General features: G+C 39.5%; 3 protein-coding genes across 4 annotated transcripts in view; 2 read left to right on the top strand and 1 right to left on the bottom strand.

The window, feature by feature from the left end:
* Positions 1–6,303, top strand: part of adam11 (ADAM metallopeptidase domain 11) — a 37,994-nt gene extending 31,691 nt beyond the window's left edge. Inside the window, exons 25-26 of one of the 2 annotated variants that reach the window (XR_005637895.1) lie at positions 4,240–4,387; positions 6,192–6,303. The gene's annotated coding sequence lies outside the window, so the exon portion shown is untranslated. Of the gene's footprint in view, positions 1–4,239; positions 4,388–4,765; positions 4,886–6,191 lie in introns of those variants that run through there. The other variant, XR_005637896.1, reaches the window with a different exon arrangement.
* Positions 933–5,968, bottom strand: LOC120551612 (endoplasmic reticulum protein SC65-like). Its single transcript, XM_039789102.1, has 7 exons — positions 4,813–5,968; positions 4,280–4,429; positions 3,951–4,122; positions 2,198–2,326; positions 1,961–2,106; positions 1,453–1,536; positions 933–1,273 (listed from the first exon to the last, which is right to left on the bottom strand). The coding sequence occupies exons 1-7, from the start codon at positions 5,272–5,274 to the stop codon at positions 1,127–1,129; spliced, it is 1,290 nt and encodes a 429-aa protein (XP_039645036.1). The 5' UTR covers positions 5,275–5,968; the 3' UTR covers positions 933–1,126.
* A 113-nt stretch (positions 6,304–6,416) lies between the features above and the next one.
* On the top strand, positions 6,417–12,833 carry fkbp10b (FKBP prolyl isomerase 10b). Its single transcript, XM_039789101.1, has 10 exons — positions 6,417–6,648; positions 6,968–7,113; positions 8,052–8,241; positions 8,522–8,667; positions 10,123–10,312; positions 10,579–10,724; positions 11,411–11,600; positions 11,693–11,835; positions 11,998–12,161; positions 12,295–12,833. The coding sequence occupies exons 1-10, from the start codon at positions 6,452–6,454 to the stop codon at positions 12,487–12,489; spliced, it is 1,707 nt and encodes a 568-aa protein (XP_039645035.1). The 5' UTR covers positions 6,417–6,451; the 3' UTR covers positions 12,490–12,833.
* Positions 12,834–14,695: the final 1,862 nt, after the last annotated feature.

The raw sequence follows: 14,695 nt of genomic DNA, 5'->3' as shown, positions 1-14,695 counted from the left end.
TTAGCACTTAAAAGTAGTAATTACGGTAATGTCACAGTTTACCACTAAAATTAATCAAAAATGTAGTTACTGATCTGTTGATGTTGTAACATATTCACAAATTTTTACCATGATGCCATATGTGAGTATGTAAGTGTGTGTCTGGAGAAGGGTTTGGTCATGTCTGTGTATGAAGCTATTATGAAAGTTCTCTTTAACCGCTAAACGGTAATGATTATTTGTAAAATATTTTGTTGGAATTGATTGGAAATGTATTACAGGATTAACACTATTCGATTCTTTATCTGCATTACATTAATAGTTACTTATGTTTACAGCTCTCATTTTAAAGCAATTCATGTAAGTTTATACTGTATGTTAAGGAGTCTGTGATACTAAAATAATAGATCCACAGTATAACAGTGATCATCAGCAGTGATGATCCTGAAGTGGTGAAGAGTTAACTTGAAACTGGTACTTGTAGTTCTTCCCACTTAGTATTCAGGTTGTCTTTGTAAATATTTCCAAATATTTGCAGGACGTCAGTGATGTTTGTACAGGTTGTGGGAGGACTGGAATGGTATCTGTGCCTCTCACAGTAACTTAAGTATTTTGTTAATAAAAGTACAAACAAAATTCATGCTTAGTTTGCCATATGGAAGTATTAATTACAGCAATTCACAAGTTAAACATGCTTTGTAATCTACTAACTATATAGTATTACTTAACAGCATAAAGTAAATACAGTGCTTCTGATAATTGTGCAACATTTTGTTTTGAACTTTGCCAAGTAATTCACCTTTATGTACATACAGTATATATAGGTTATTCACTCATCTGTATGGTAATGTACAGTATTTTACTCCAGCTGATAAAAGTTTTCCATTTGTGAGCTTGTTGATTTGTTACAACCTTGAGCACTTGTATAGAAGACTCTAGTTTGGAGAAAAAAGTGAAAACGGTTATTGACTTTCTTTTATTTCTTATAAACATAGATACAAATGAGAATAAGTCATCCAAACTGTGAGGACAGATTAGGGTTAGACCAGCATTTCTTTTTGTGGTAACTCGCTCTAAAATTACTGACTGACTAATGAAAAATCACACTGACATTTTTCCAATCTACTGTCCTCACTGTCAGCTCTCTTCAGGTATTTGACTCCCCAGCATCTCCTTTGCCCTTCGGCTGCCTCCAGTCAGCGTAGAAGGATTCCTCATAGTCTCCCATCTCTTCAAACCCGACATCGGGAGACTCGGAGGCCAAAAGTGCAGCTTCCTCTGTACCAAAAAAATCCTGAGAAAAAGGATTTCTCTTTATGTTTTCTTTATTCCAACATTTAGCAAACAAGCCTTTTGTTTTCTTGTCACTAATGAATATCAGCGCTACTTAAAGTCAGTCTAAGGTTTTTTTCCCGCTCATTTTTGGAAATCACATGCACTTTTTAAAAGTAATGTAGTTTTCCTTAATCTCACCTCGTCATCCAACTCTAGGTACTTCTTTGCAGATGTCAGCATCTGCTTTTGAGTGATGGTGCGGTTGTAGTGTTTGAGAGCCTCCTGTTTAAACGGAGACACATCATCGACACAGGACAAGAGTATGAGAACAACAAACTCCTTTTCAGTGCTTGTCCCAGCTGCTGCTTCAAAGTAGCTGAGAACAAATGTTTAATTAGTGGCCTTCAGTAGACACAGTAGTTTAACATTTAGTATTGTTAAACAGGTTGAACTTACCATATTTACTTTAACTCGACAGTTTAAGTTTTTATCTTGGCCATGTTCTTGCTGTAGTAGTGTTATGATAGTACAACTGGCAGATGAGGGCAAACTATCTATGGTTACTTAGCTTGTTTTTTGGGGGGTAGGGGCTGAGGTTAAAAAAATCATTAAGAGTTCCTGTTTTGAAAGTAATTTTGTTCACATAAAACTTGGCATAAATACAAAATCAGGAGCTGTTGAGTTAGATAGTGATATTTCCTCTCACCGTCCTGGGTGTGAAGTGGTTGTGCTGAAGGCCCCACTGTTCACTGTAGGCTTTGTAATACAGCAGGTTCTGCTTCATGACCTGGTCCTCAGGTTCAAACAGGAAGTAGCTGTACGCACAGGGCAACGCACTGCGGCCATCGTTTACTGGTCAGAGAAAAAAACAGCAGATACACAGATGAGTGTTGATATTATTCAAGAGCGTTGATGGAAAGCTCAGTTGTAGTTGTAAACTTACACTTATAATAGGCATACTGGAGGTAGTGGTAAATAGTGGCCACAAATTTCTCCACAAAATAACCCCCGATGTTAGGCAGCAAGTTTTCTTCACACTTCAGCTTACAGTGTAATACGTCAACAGAAACCTCTGTGGAAAAGCATAGCAGAGATTATTTATTATTTAGTAATAAAATGAAACCAGAGAAAGTGGACGAAGTATTCACATCATTTACTTAAGTAAAAGTAATACATCAGAATCGGAATCAGCTTTATTGGCCAGGTTTGTGTAAACAAACAAGGAATTTGACTCCGGTTCATCTTTGCTCTCAAAGTACAACACTCACTTAACATATACATAATAAAAACAGAAAGGACAGTAAAATATATTTTAAAAAATATACTGTTAAGTATACAGTATAACAATACAATAGAATTTACAATTTTTCAAACAATATACAAAAGAGAGGGAGAGAATAGTGCAATATCGGTCAATAGACTGAGATTTTAGGATTTAAATATGAGTACAGTGCAAGGCAGATCAGTGCAATGGTAATATATTAACAATATTGTAATTGTAGGATTGAAATAGACATGAGGAAGGTGAGCAGAACAGTGGTGGTTGGCTTTGTTCAGTGTGAGGGTGGGGGCTATTTCTGAGTGTTCAACAGAGTGAATGTTTGGGGAAAGAAACTGTCTCTGTGTCGGCTGGTTTTGGCGAACAGTGCCCTCCCTGTATCGCCTACAAGAGGGAAGGAGGTTGAACAGTTTGTGCCAGGATGTGAGCGGTCTGCAGAGACTTTTGCTGTCCTTTTCCTGACCCAGGACCGGTACAGGTCCTGGATGGAGGGAAGGTCAGCTCCAATGATCCTCTCTGCAGCCCTAATTGTCCGTTGCAGTCTGGCCCTGTCCCGTTTGGTGGCTGACCCAAACCAGACAGTGATGGAGGGGCAGATGAAGGACTGAATGATGGCTAAGTAGAAAGTGGTCAGCTGCTCCTTAGGCAGATTAAACTTCCTTAGCAGGAAGTATAACCTCTGCTGGGCCTTTTTCTGGACAGAGTCAATATGAGGAGACCATTTTAGGTCCTGTGAAATGGTTGATCCCAGGAACCTAAAGGAATCCACAGTGGACACTGTGTCAATCTGGATGGTGAGGGGAGGGGGCTTCTCCCAAAGTCCACTGTCATCTCCAAAGTCTTTTTGGGGTTTAACTCCAGGTGGTTCATTACAAGTAAAAGTTATGCTTTCAAAATCCTACTTAAATAAAAATACTCGTTTTGCCGAAAAAATAGCCCCTGTGACTGATATATTGGTATGTATCAGGTGAAGCTAGTATTATTTACTAGATAGTTTAGTCCTGTGGTTGCCAATATAGGGGTCGTGCCCCTCCAAAGGATCACAAGATAAATCTGAGGAGTTGTGAGATGATTTATGAGAGAGGAAAGAAGAAAAAACAACTAATAGACATCTGAAACATGACGATGGGAACCCAACTAGACGGGTCACTCTTGTAAGGGCTCTCAAGCCAAAAAGGTACGGAACCACTGGTTGAATCTTTGACAATGTGTTGTATTTTATAAGCTTGTCATGTCTTTATGTTAAAAAAGTAACTAAAGCTGTCAGACAAATGAAGTGGGGTAGAAAAATACAATATTTTCCTTCCAATTCTTAAAGTTTTCATCTTAAATCCAGTTTTGCTCTCTTTTGCATCTCTTTCAGAAGTGTTTTCTCTTCATTTTGATACAATTTTTAACATTTTTACAGCATACTAACCTGCTATGACTGCATAGAAGTCACTGTGTGGTGAAAGTTGACAGATCCCTTCACAGTCTGCCTGACAGAGATCAAACTCCTGGAGGTAGAGCCTCAGTGCTTCCTCCATGTGTTCAACACTGCTGCTGTAGTCACCTGAATTGATGCGTTTCACTCCTCTCAGAAAGGAGGCCTAGAAAGGACATGATTGATCCACTTTTTCACTTCAGAAACTGAGATGGGAATATTTTTATTGCTGTTAATTCAGTATTAAACTGTGGAACTCTATTATGTTGTGTATTCTCAACAGAAAAAATTGTAACGAAGGACCGAGGCTAGGTTGTCTGCACCTCATATGGTTGTTCCTCATGGTCGGTGAGGTAGCCGCTCAGGTCGTACTGGCTCTTGTACATCTCCATCAGCTGGTGCATCTCCTGGTCTTTGGGGTTCTTCTGGAGGTAGGTGTAGGCACATGGGACAGCCCTCTGCAGGTCATTCAACTGAAGGAAAAACACTGATTTACCTGGTGACAAATACATTCAGTCTTTTTTTTCCTCTTGGCCTTAAACTGGGTATGATGCTACAGGTTAACTGTCAAATATAGGAGCCAAGATTATCAAGTTTGTTAATTCTAATACCTGTATCAATGGTTATTTGGGGGCACTTTGCCTTTGCTAGTTTTAAGTATAGAGGGACTGGAAAAAGACTAAGTGATCATAACAGCCCTGAGCCAGTAAATATCATGTATTTTGTGTTAATTTATCCTTGCAAAGATGATGTATATAATTTAAATCCATTTTGTTTTAAAACGTCCTTTAATTTTGAACATCTTTCAGGGATGATGCTATAAATATGGCTGTGGCATGTGACATATGTGTCTCACCCTGGAGTGCGCAAAGTGCAGGTGTCTGTAGGGAGATCTTCTGCTGAAATCCTCCAAGATCTCTCTGCCGGGAGGAGGGAGCTGCAGCGCGGGGAAGTGCGCTCTGCACTTCTTCTGACAGGACGCTGTCATCATAACGTGCCAGTAGAAGCGGAGGTCCCGGCTTTCTGTAAATGACGGTTCTTCGCGTTTGCTACTATTGCAGTGCCTCATGCAGTATCTTACACTCTCTTTAATAAGCCGGTGCAAACGCAAACTCAATTCCAAATACGTGATCGACTCCGTCCACTTTTCTGCTGCGTAATTGTCCAAAGCCAATCCATACGCAGAGGTGAGGGGCATGAGCTCCTCTTTGGGGAAATTTCTGAAATTGTAGTTTTCATATTGCGCGGCTGTCATAAAGACTAAGGTCGAACAAAGCAACGTCAACAACGCGTCTCCTTTAGCGCAAAATGCAACCATGATGAGATGATATCCCACATATTAGTCTGCTTCTTCGGTCTGCTCCTGTTGGTTTCCTGTGTCTGTGTGGTGGTCTGCTGAAGTGCTTAGGGGTCTGTGGGAATTCAGGGATTGGGCCTTTCAGAGGCTACTGTCTCGGGTTTCTACAGCTGACACACACTGCTGTGTTTCTATATTTGGCACAAAAAGCGTGCGTAAAAGTGACCGCTTGTGCGCATTGTCCTGTTTGTTCTGTTGTTGATTGCTCACTAATGCAAGTTCACTTTCAACAAATATGATTAATAAAACATCAGATGAGATTTATACGCGTAAGTCCCATAGTTATGAATGATTTCTATCGGGTTTTATGATTAATATAGATTAATTACGTGTTCTGTGTAATGTAGCGGATTAGAGGCTTATTTTGTTTTTAGCAGTTCTTGCTCTGCCCACAAATAGTTTGGGTTATTCATATTGAGACGGATGCTTGACAGGATGCAAATTCCCTCGCAGACTAGACTGGCCCTTTTAATCCTCTTCGTCGCTACTTGAGATCGCTTCTTTTTCAGAAATCTTCACGGCATTAATGGAAAAGCTGAAACTTTGGGGGCTATCTCGGGCCACTTTACGGCTCCGAGAGGCTGATCCAGAGAGGCGGGTCTCTTTGTGATCTGCAGAGGTGATGAAGAATCAACTAAATATAACAATCGGCGACTTTGTTTTCAAAATAAAAGCGGAAAATTGGCAATTTTAAATAAAGAAAAGAAAAAAAACCAAATCCAGTCATAATTATCGACCTCAAAATAGGCCTGCGTTAAAAAAGATTACATAGGCTACACATATTGTTTATTAGAAATACGATTTGAGTTAAAACTGAACAAAAAAATCCCGTTTTGATTCTGTTCAATTTCTTCTATTGTGATTTTATTTTTTTAAAGGAAGTAGTACTCCTGCATATTGTGGTTAACTCGACAAGGCGCTTCCCTTTTCCAACTCCGACATTCCTTCCCTCTGGTAAAAAGTCCTCACTGCAGCCTGGAGATTGTCCACGTTTACAACATTCAGACAGACACCGCTACCCTGATCCACATCTGCAGCCTCGGCCCTCTGCGAAAAGAGCGCATACGACTGTAGGCCTTACGTCTATTTTGTGGCTTTTCTTATTGTTAGTTGTTTTGAATCCCTGTATCCTGTAAAGATGTTTGCCTGCTGCATTGTATTTATCCTCCTCACTACGTGGTCTCCCGTGGAATGTAATCCCAGTCCCGTGTTAGGAGATGTAGTCGTGGACAGATCCTTCATCCCCGAAGTCTGTGCAAGAGAAGCGAAAGAGGGAGATTATGTTCGCTATCACTACAACGCCACATTTGTCAACGGGAAAACATTTGATTCGAGGTAAGTTAAAACGCATTTTATCTGAAATTCGGAATGCATTAATTTTACTTTAGTTTTCTTTGCTTTCAAAGTTGGTAATTATGCTGCAAAGATGCAGTTAGGATAGGCTATAGTGTTAGTTCAGAAAAGTGTAAAAAAAAAAAAAAGATTAAATATAGGCCTATCTAACGTCATCAGTTTGCAATAATGTATTAATATATATCTACACGCATCTCCTACAAACGTAGTCCTGCGTTTTTCCCCCAGTTTACAACTTCTTAAAGTTGACCCATTTCTGACATTTCCTCGGTCTTTGTTAACGTTTTGGTTTCCCTCACAGCCATCAGAGAGGAGACGCCAAGGTGGGCCTGCTAGGGGAGGGCAAGCTCATCGCTGGCATTGATAAAGGTCTGCAGGGCATGTGTGTGAATGAGCGCAGAACAATCACTGTCCCGCCCCACCTGGCCTATGGAAGCACCGGTGCAGGTAAATGCACGTTTAATACCGCTTAATACAATCGTTTAACATGAATTAAGATGTTCAAGTTTTTGAAATAACTCGATAGGCTACCGCACAGCAGTTTTTCTACAGCAATCATAGTATTTGAGTTTCCAAGTGACCCCAGACCCTCAGGGCCCCCGAAGGCTTCATGTTGTCTATGTGGCAGTTACTTGTTACCCCCACCCCCACCCACCCCCACCCACCCCATCCTCTGGCAGTGAGAGTAATTACACAAACACTGTCGACGTGCTAGGCTGTACTTTAGGCACAGTGTTGTAATGTAATGTTTCCATGTTCACCATCTTAGTTTAGCATGTTATCATGATAAAAAAATGTATTAGCAAAATGTTGGCCTGGTAATGCATTAGAAGTGATCACCAAACCTAACCTCATGGTGGCGCTAGAGGAAAAAGTCAGGGTATCACCAGTCAGTGGGCTAAATCCTCTGGGGACCATGAATGCCTGTATCCAAATTACTGCCAATCCATCCTGTAGATGTTGAGATATTTCACATACAGGTGAAAAAATCGACATGCCGGTGATACCCGATGAAAAGTCAGGTAATCACCAAAGTCAACAGACCAACATGCTATGAGCCTTGCTGCTACTTGGCTAAAAACTGTATTGATATATCATATTCCAATTATTACCACGTAGATAGCACATTAAGTTAGTTAATCATCAAGTACCAGTAGGCATGGATACACTCAGATGTTTGAGTGATCTTTACCGCCATTACAACCCTATCCCAACATCCTGTTTCAACTGGGATGCTCATTTAAGGAAATAAGACGACTTAAGGTGTAATTTCACAAGCTTTCACTTAAGGTGGATGTGGATTATAGTTTTGCGTTTCTAAAAAGTTGGTAACACTGATGTCTTTGCTGTGTAATGCCACATAGTTCATCTAACCATGTTTACAGGCGACGTGGTTCCTCCAGACTCCACCCTGGTGTTTGACATCCATCTGTTGGATCTGTGGAACAAAGCCGACCTGGTTGTCACCAAAACCATCACCACTCCCAAAGACTGCAAACGCTCGGTGATGCGCACTGACTTTGTGCGCTACCATTTCAACGGCACTCTGCTCGACAGCACCGTCTTCGACTCCAGGTGAATTATGGCTCGGATGACTGTTGGCGTCCAAAATGCTCTAACAAAATTCTGACCTTTTTAATTAAACAATATAGAGCGTGATGAGCAGTTGTAACCCTAAAAATAGTAACTAAATAAATCAGTGAGCGAAGAGGTCCTTGTTTGAAGCTAAATCTCATTCTCATCTCTATGTTTAGAAACAAAGCCCTTTCCAATTGACAGCTCTTTGTTATGTTTACTGTGCCATCCAGGTATGTTGTGTTTGACTTTGCGCTTGTATGAGCCCTACTGTATGTAGCTACACCAGGAAGCAGACCCACAACTCCTTAGTGGGTGAGGGTTGGCTGATTAAGGGTCTGGATGAAGGCCTGCTGGGCATGTGTGTGGGAGAAATCAGAAATATCGTCATCCCGCCCTTCAAAGCCTACGGAGAGAAAGGATCAGGTAAGCACAAATGATGGTTAACTAATGGCCCTGACACACCAACCCGGTAATCGGCCGTCGGACAGTCTGGAGAGGTCAGTGACTCGAGTCTGTTCGGTGTGTTCCTTGCTGTCTTCAGTCAGTGGAGCTGTCAGCCTTCATTTTGGCCGACCTGACTTGCTGGGCCAGAGGGCGAGCAGTTGGACTCTATGACCAATCTGATTGGTGGAGTATTAACCCGGAAATGACAAGCTGGATGAGCGTGATGAAGCCTCTCAAAATCTGACGAAAGTCTTTTAAACTGACCTTTGTTGATCTGAAATGAAGACAGATTCAGCAACAGCATGGCCTATTTCTCGCTTAAAATGTTTTCAGAAACACGTTTCGGTGAACTATCTTCGTAAAATATGAGATCGTATTCCGAACAAAGCCGCCATTATGCCCGGTTGAAAAATCTGGGAGCAGCCAGACCCACGTGACGCATTCGTCCAATCAGCTGCCGGTTTAAATTTTTTTGCGCGACAATACAGATTAGCGCTGCCTGCTGTTATGGAGATGTATTACGTCTCGCGCACACGCAGAACGTACTCTCAAGTCGGTGTCGCTTCAGTGTGTTCTGAGGCACTTCTTGGACCTCGGGGAGCCGACTGATCAGTCTGACTGCCTTTTCTGCCAACGATCGCCCGTCGGGTTGGTGTGTCAGGGGCTTAAAAGAGCTAAAGAGAGGTGATAGTGGATTTGGTGTTCCTTCTTGGCAACCAAACCCTGCTTCTCCAAACACCAGGGAATTAGAGGTCAGAGAAATAGAATAATGTTGCAAGGAATCAACAGGCAAATCCCCAAAATTACATCTTAATGCATATACATAGAAAATACTTTTACGTCATAGCACTTAAAGCTTGTTTATTCCACTAGTAGCGCTATAGAGCAATGTTTTTAGAGGGTGTCAAATCTTTAAACAACTACAGTGACAGTAGCACAAATACAGCATAACATATAAAGACATTGAAATGTCCATTTATTCCGTATTTAATTAGTTAAGTTACTTCAGCATCTTGTTTTGTTTAAACGTACACATCTTGTACCATTTTCCATCTTAAATTTCAATATTTAGCTCTGATTCTAATTTCTTTTGGATGTGTAACGCTAAGCATCCTCTGCTTTCCCCCTGAGGCTCGGCAAAACACCGAGATGGTCCGAGGTCTAGCGTGGTTATATACATCCACAGTCATTTTAGTTACACCTCTCATATCTATGTGGAGGTCAGTCCTCACTTGTTTTAAAAATAAAATAACTGAACTGTAAGTATCCTTTCCAGACCATATTTTACCTTTTAGTTTAATCAGTAATTCTTATTTTATACTTTGTTATATAAATAGATCAGATTGAAATAAGAAATTAAGGTAACATAAATAATAATACTTGTCTTTCATGTTAATGTTGCTAAGAGGTCTGTCTCCACCCTCTGCTCACCAGGTACAGAGATCCCCCCCCAGGCGACCCTGGTGTTTGACATCCTGTTGGCTGACATTCATAACCCAAAGGATAACCTCACCATTGAGAACCAGGTGGTGCCGGAGTCATGCAAACGCAAGTCTGTGGTTGGGGATTACGTCCGGTACCACTACAATGGTACTTTCCTGAACGGAGTCACCTTTGACACCAGGTGAGCTGAGGTCACACTGACATAAAGCTGTAACTCAGTTGCCAGTTATATTGCAGCCTGTAGCAACACACATGCAATCCTATTTTAAGCCCTTTTCTAAATATCAGCCTATCACTTCAGTATAATCGTGCTGCACCAATACTAACACATTTTGAGTCAAACACAAAACCTGTCGTGATGTGTGTATTTGGCCTCAAGGTGTACATTTCCTTTAATTATAATTTTAATGAAAGAAAAAATTAAGCCATTCTTGTTACTGCCAACAGCTACCAGAGGAACAGCACATACAACACCTACATCGGGATGGGCTACGTGATTGCAGGCATGGACCAGGCCCTGCTGGGAGTCTGCATTGGGGAGAAGCGGAGGGTCATCATCCCTCCACACCTGGCGTATGGAGAGGAAGGAGCAGGTGAGTTACTGTAGCTTTATTGCAGCTTGCAGTAAGTGGTCTGCCCAAAATCATTTAATTGATTGCATTGACACAGAGCTAAGGTTCTGGAAAAATAACCCATTAAAAACCAGGAAAAACGTAATTGGATTATGATATAAATATACAAAAAAGGGCGTTTTGTTTTAGCAGTTGTTGAGTAAATATTAGTGCTGACAGAAAATTCATCAACCAAAGTTTTAAGAATCTCTTCACCATTCATGTATTAAATGTAAGGAATTTCTGCTTTATTGCATAATATCATTATAAATGAAATACCTTTTGGACTGTCAGTCGAACAAAAAAAACCCAATTTGATTTGACTTTGTAATTTTGTGATGAACATTTTTCCACAATTGTCTGACATTTTATAAGAAATATTGAATAATTAAGAGATTAAAAGATAATGACAATGATGAAGAGCCTGATAATCAGACTAAACTATGTTAATGTCAGGAAAAGCTGATGACATAAACATAACAATTTGCATGCTTTCATGGTCATACTTTAGGTGCATCTGAATTGAATTAAAATTGAATCTTTTATATATAAGTCTATAAAATATATATATATATATATATATGAATATGAATATTTCACAGTGTTGTATATTAATGCAACAGTGAGTAACTATAGAGATTAAATAATTGTGTGTGTGGTCTGTCCAGGTGGCGTCATCCCCCCGTCTGCTGTGCTGGTGTTTGACATTCTGGTCATCGACTTCCACAACCCCAACGACACGGTGAACATCCAGATCACCCACAGACCCGAGGCGTGTAACGAGACCACCGCCGAGAACGACCTCGTCCGCTACCACTACAACTGCACCCTAGTGGACGGCACACCGCTCTTTTCCTCGTGAGTCATCCAGACATCCCATGTTTTCAATACTGAAATTACATAATCACTTTAGTAATCATTTTAATTTGTCCAATCGACCTTTTCCTCAGACACGACTATGAGAGCCTTCAGGATGCAGTGCTGGGGTCGGACAAGGTGATCGACGGGCTGGACGAAGGCTTGCGAGGCATGTGTGTGGGAGAGAAGAGGGTGGTAACGGTGCCACCTCACCTTGGCCATGGAGAAAAAGGAGGTGAGACTTTTACTCTAAATATCAGTATTGTTTTTATTTATTATAATTTTATTTCCGAACCCTCTCGAAGGCCTCTTTAAGTCCTGTGCTCTTAAGTTTAAATTTACTAAAATACCAAGAGGTAAACCAGTTAACGGTGTTTTTTTGCTTTCTATTTGTCAGCTACTGGTGTCCCAAGCAGTGCTGTGTTGGTCTTTGACATTGAACTGGTGAGCTTTGAGAAGGGAGTGCCACCTGGTTACCTGTTTGTGTGGCTGGAGGATAGCCCTGCAGACCTTTTTGCAGCCCTGGATTTCAACAAGAACGAAGAGGTGCCACAGGAGGAGGTACGTTCGTTTTATTTCATTTCACAAGTATTCATTTACCACATTATAACGTATGCTATGTCATGTCACAAAAGTAATTGTATAGTATGCCATAAAATGATCAATGATACTCTTTTATCTCGACACATTTTAGTTTGGGGAGTTCATCAAGCTGCAGGTGGCAGAGGGCAAAGGTCGTATAAAGCCTGGACAAATCATGGAGCACGTTATCAGCGACATGTTCCACAACCAGGACCGCAATAAAGACGGAGTGATCACGGCCGACGAGCTCAAACTGAAGGTTGATGAGGACAAGGAAAGGGAAGCTGCGAGGCATGAGGAGTTGTAATGAGGACAAATGCTTTTATTCTCTCAGGGATCAACCCCAACACCTTTAAAACAAGCAACGAGAGACTTTTTCCATACATCATCATGGTTTAAAAATTTCTATACCACATTGGACAGTCTTCTTAAATGACAAGAAAATATTGCAAAGGGTCTTTTTTGTGGATTTCTGTGTTGTATGATTGTTTGTTTTTGATAGATGTATTTCAAAATATTTTCAAACCAAACAAGCACCTTTTATTTGTCCTTGAAAGTCACATGAATTAAACTGTTTGTAAGAAAATGTCTGACATCTGAAATAACTGCACATGTATTTATGACAAAAAGAGAGTTGCATATACCAAAAAATGTTGGTAGTGGCTGAGTTTTTAAAGCTTCACTTTTTGGTGCAAGATGCAGCCAGGAAAAATCTTAAGGCATCAAAATTTCATACTATAGGATGTCATGGAATGTTTTTTCCCCGACATACTATACTATTCCTTTTTTTTTTTTACTTTTTCGACATTCTATACTATGACTTCTTAAATACTTTTTCGACATACCATAAATGACTATTTCGTAATACTATACAATGACTTTTTTTTGACAAACTATACTATGACTTTTAAAAACTTTTTTTCAACATACTATACTATGACTTTTTCGGACATACTATGACTTTTTCAACATGCTATACTATGACTTTTTTCAAGTTTTTTCGACATACTATAATATGACTTTTTCGGACATACTTTATTATGACTTTTTTCAACTTTTTCGACATACTATACAATGACTTTTTTTCAACTTTTTTCGACATACTATGACTTTTTCAACTTTTTTCAACATGACATAGTATGACTTGTCGACTTTTTCGACGTATTATATTATGACTTTTGTCGACATACTATACTATGACTTTTTCAACTTTTTTGACATACTATATTATGACTTTTTTTTTGACATACCATAAAAAGTCAGAAAAAAGTCATAGTACAGTATGTCGAATAGGTCGAAAAAAGTCATAGTATGGCACGTTGAAAAAAATCATAGTATAGTATGTTGAAAAAAGTCATAGTATGGCACGTTGAAAAAAATCATAGTATAGTATGTTGAAAAAAGTCATAGTATAGAATGTCGAAAAAAAGTCTTCTATATTAAAGTAGTGTCACACAGGTATCACGAGACCAAGTTTTATTGTATGATGGTGAGAAGTGTCTGTCTTGTGTGACTTTTAAAAAGAAGTCCAAACATAATACATTTAAAAGAAACAGTTTTATTGATGTTACACATTATTGCAAAAACAAATGTCATAAAAATTCATAGTGTAGCATTTCCCAAAAAGTCATAACAAAGTCATAGTATGGTATGTCGAAAAAAGTTTAAGAAGTCATAATATAGTATGTCGAAAAGTCATAAAGTATGTCCGAAAAAGTCATTAGTATGTTGAAAAAAAATCAAAGTATAGCATCTCAACAAAAGTCATTGTGTAGCATGTTGAAAAAGTCATATTATAGTATGTTGAAAAAAGTCATAGTATAGTATGTCAAAAAGAAATTGCAACATAGTATGTAATAAAATGTTATTAAAAAGTCCTAGTATAGCATTTCGGTATAAAGTCATAGTATAGCACAGTATGTCGCTGTTTCCTGGTTGGTTGGAACTGAAGGTCATCAAGGAGGCAGCTTGCCATTAGACTTTTTTGAGATGAGCTGTGATTGACGGTGATCGATTCTGCGCAGGCCTGGCACATCTCGAAATAGTCTGTTCCAGCCTACAAGACCCGCCCCATCCTGGTTGTCTGTGTGCTCCCTATTCCCTGGCAACACTTTTTGTGCTATGTTGTACTTTTTAATTTGCTTTATACTATTGATAGCCTGGCAGGATGTTTCCCTGCCAGTCTCATTTGTTAGACTTTATATTCTGTTACATTTCGTAAAATATTTTAACCTTTGTTAAATAGTATTCCTTTAACATGAACCCTTATGTGTGTGCTTCCTTTATTTACTGTGGTCTTTCAAAATGCTGCAAAAAAAATAATTGTATGGGTCGCAATAAAGTCACAGTATGTCAAAAAAGTCATGGTATGGCATATTGAAAAAAGTAAAGAAATGAAGTATGTTGAAAAAGTTACACAAAGTAATAGTATGTCAAGAAAAGTAAAATAATTCATAGAATGTTGAAAAAAGTCATGAAAAAGTCATAGCATAGTATGTTGAAAAAAAGTCGCA

Source organism: Perca fluviatilis, chromosome 21, assembly GCF_010015445.1.
Source record: "Perca fluviatilis chromosome 21, GENO_Pfluv_1.0, whole genome shotgun sequence".
NCBI lineage: Eukaryota > Metazoa > Chordata > Actinopteri > Perciformes > Percidae > Perca > Perca fluviatilis.
The sequence above is the reverse complement of the archived record's forward strand: the minus strand, read 5'-3'. Positions and strand labels throughout refer to the sequence as shown.

Coding starts and splice junctions, on each gene's coding strand:
- LOC120551612 (XM_039789102.1), bottom strand. CDS start 5,274: ATGGTTGCATTTTGCGCTAAAGGAGACGCGTTGTTGACGTTGCTTTGT. Junction 4,430..4,812: donor TGCACTTTGCGCACTCCAGG/GTGAGACACATA, acceptor TTTTTCCTTCAG/TTGAATGACCTGCAGAGGGC. Junction 1,537..1,960: donor ACCACTTCACACCCAGGACG/GTGAGAGGAAAT, acceptor CCGTTTAAACAG/GAGGCTCTCAAACACTACAA.
- fkbp10b (XM_039789101.1), top strand. CDS start 6,452: ATGTTTGCCTGCTGCATTGTATTTATCCTCCTCACTACGTGGTCTCCC. Junction 6,649..6,967: donor GGGAAAACATTTGATTCGAG/GTAAGTTAAAAC, acceptor TTTCCCTCACAG/CCATCAGAGAGGAGACGCCA. Junction 11,836..11,997: donor TGGCCATGGAGAAAAAGGAG/GTGAGACTTTTA, acceptor TCTATTTGTCAG/CTACTGGTGTCCCAAGCAGT.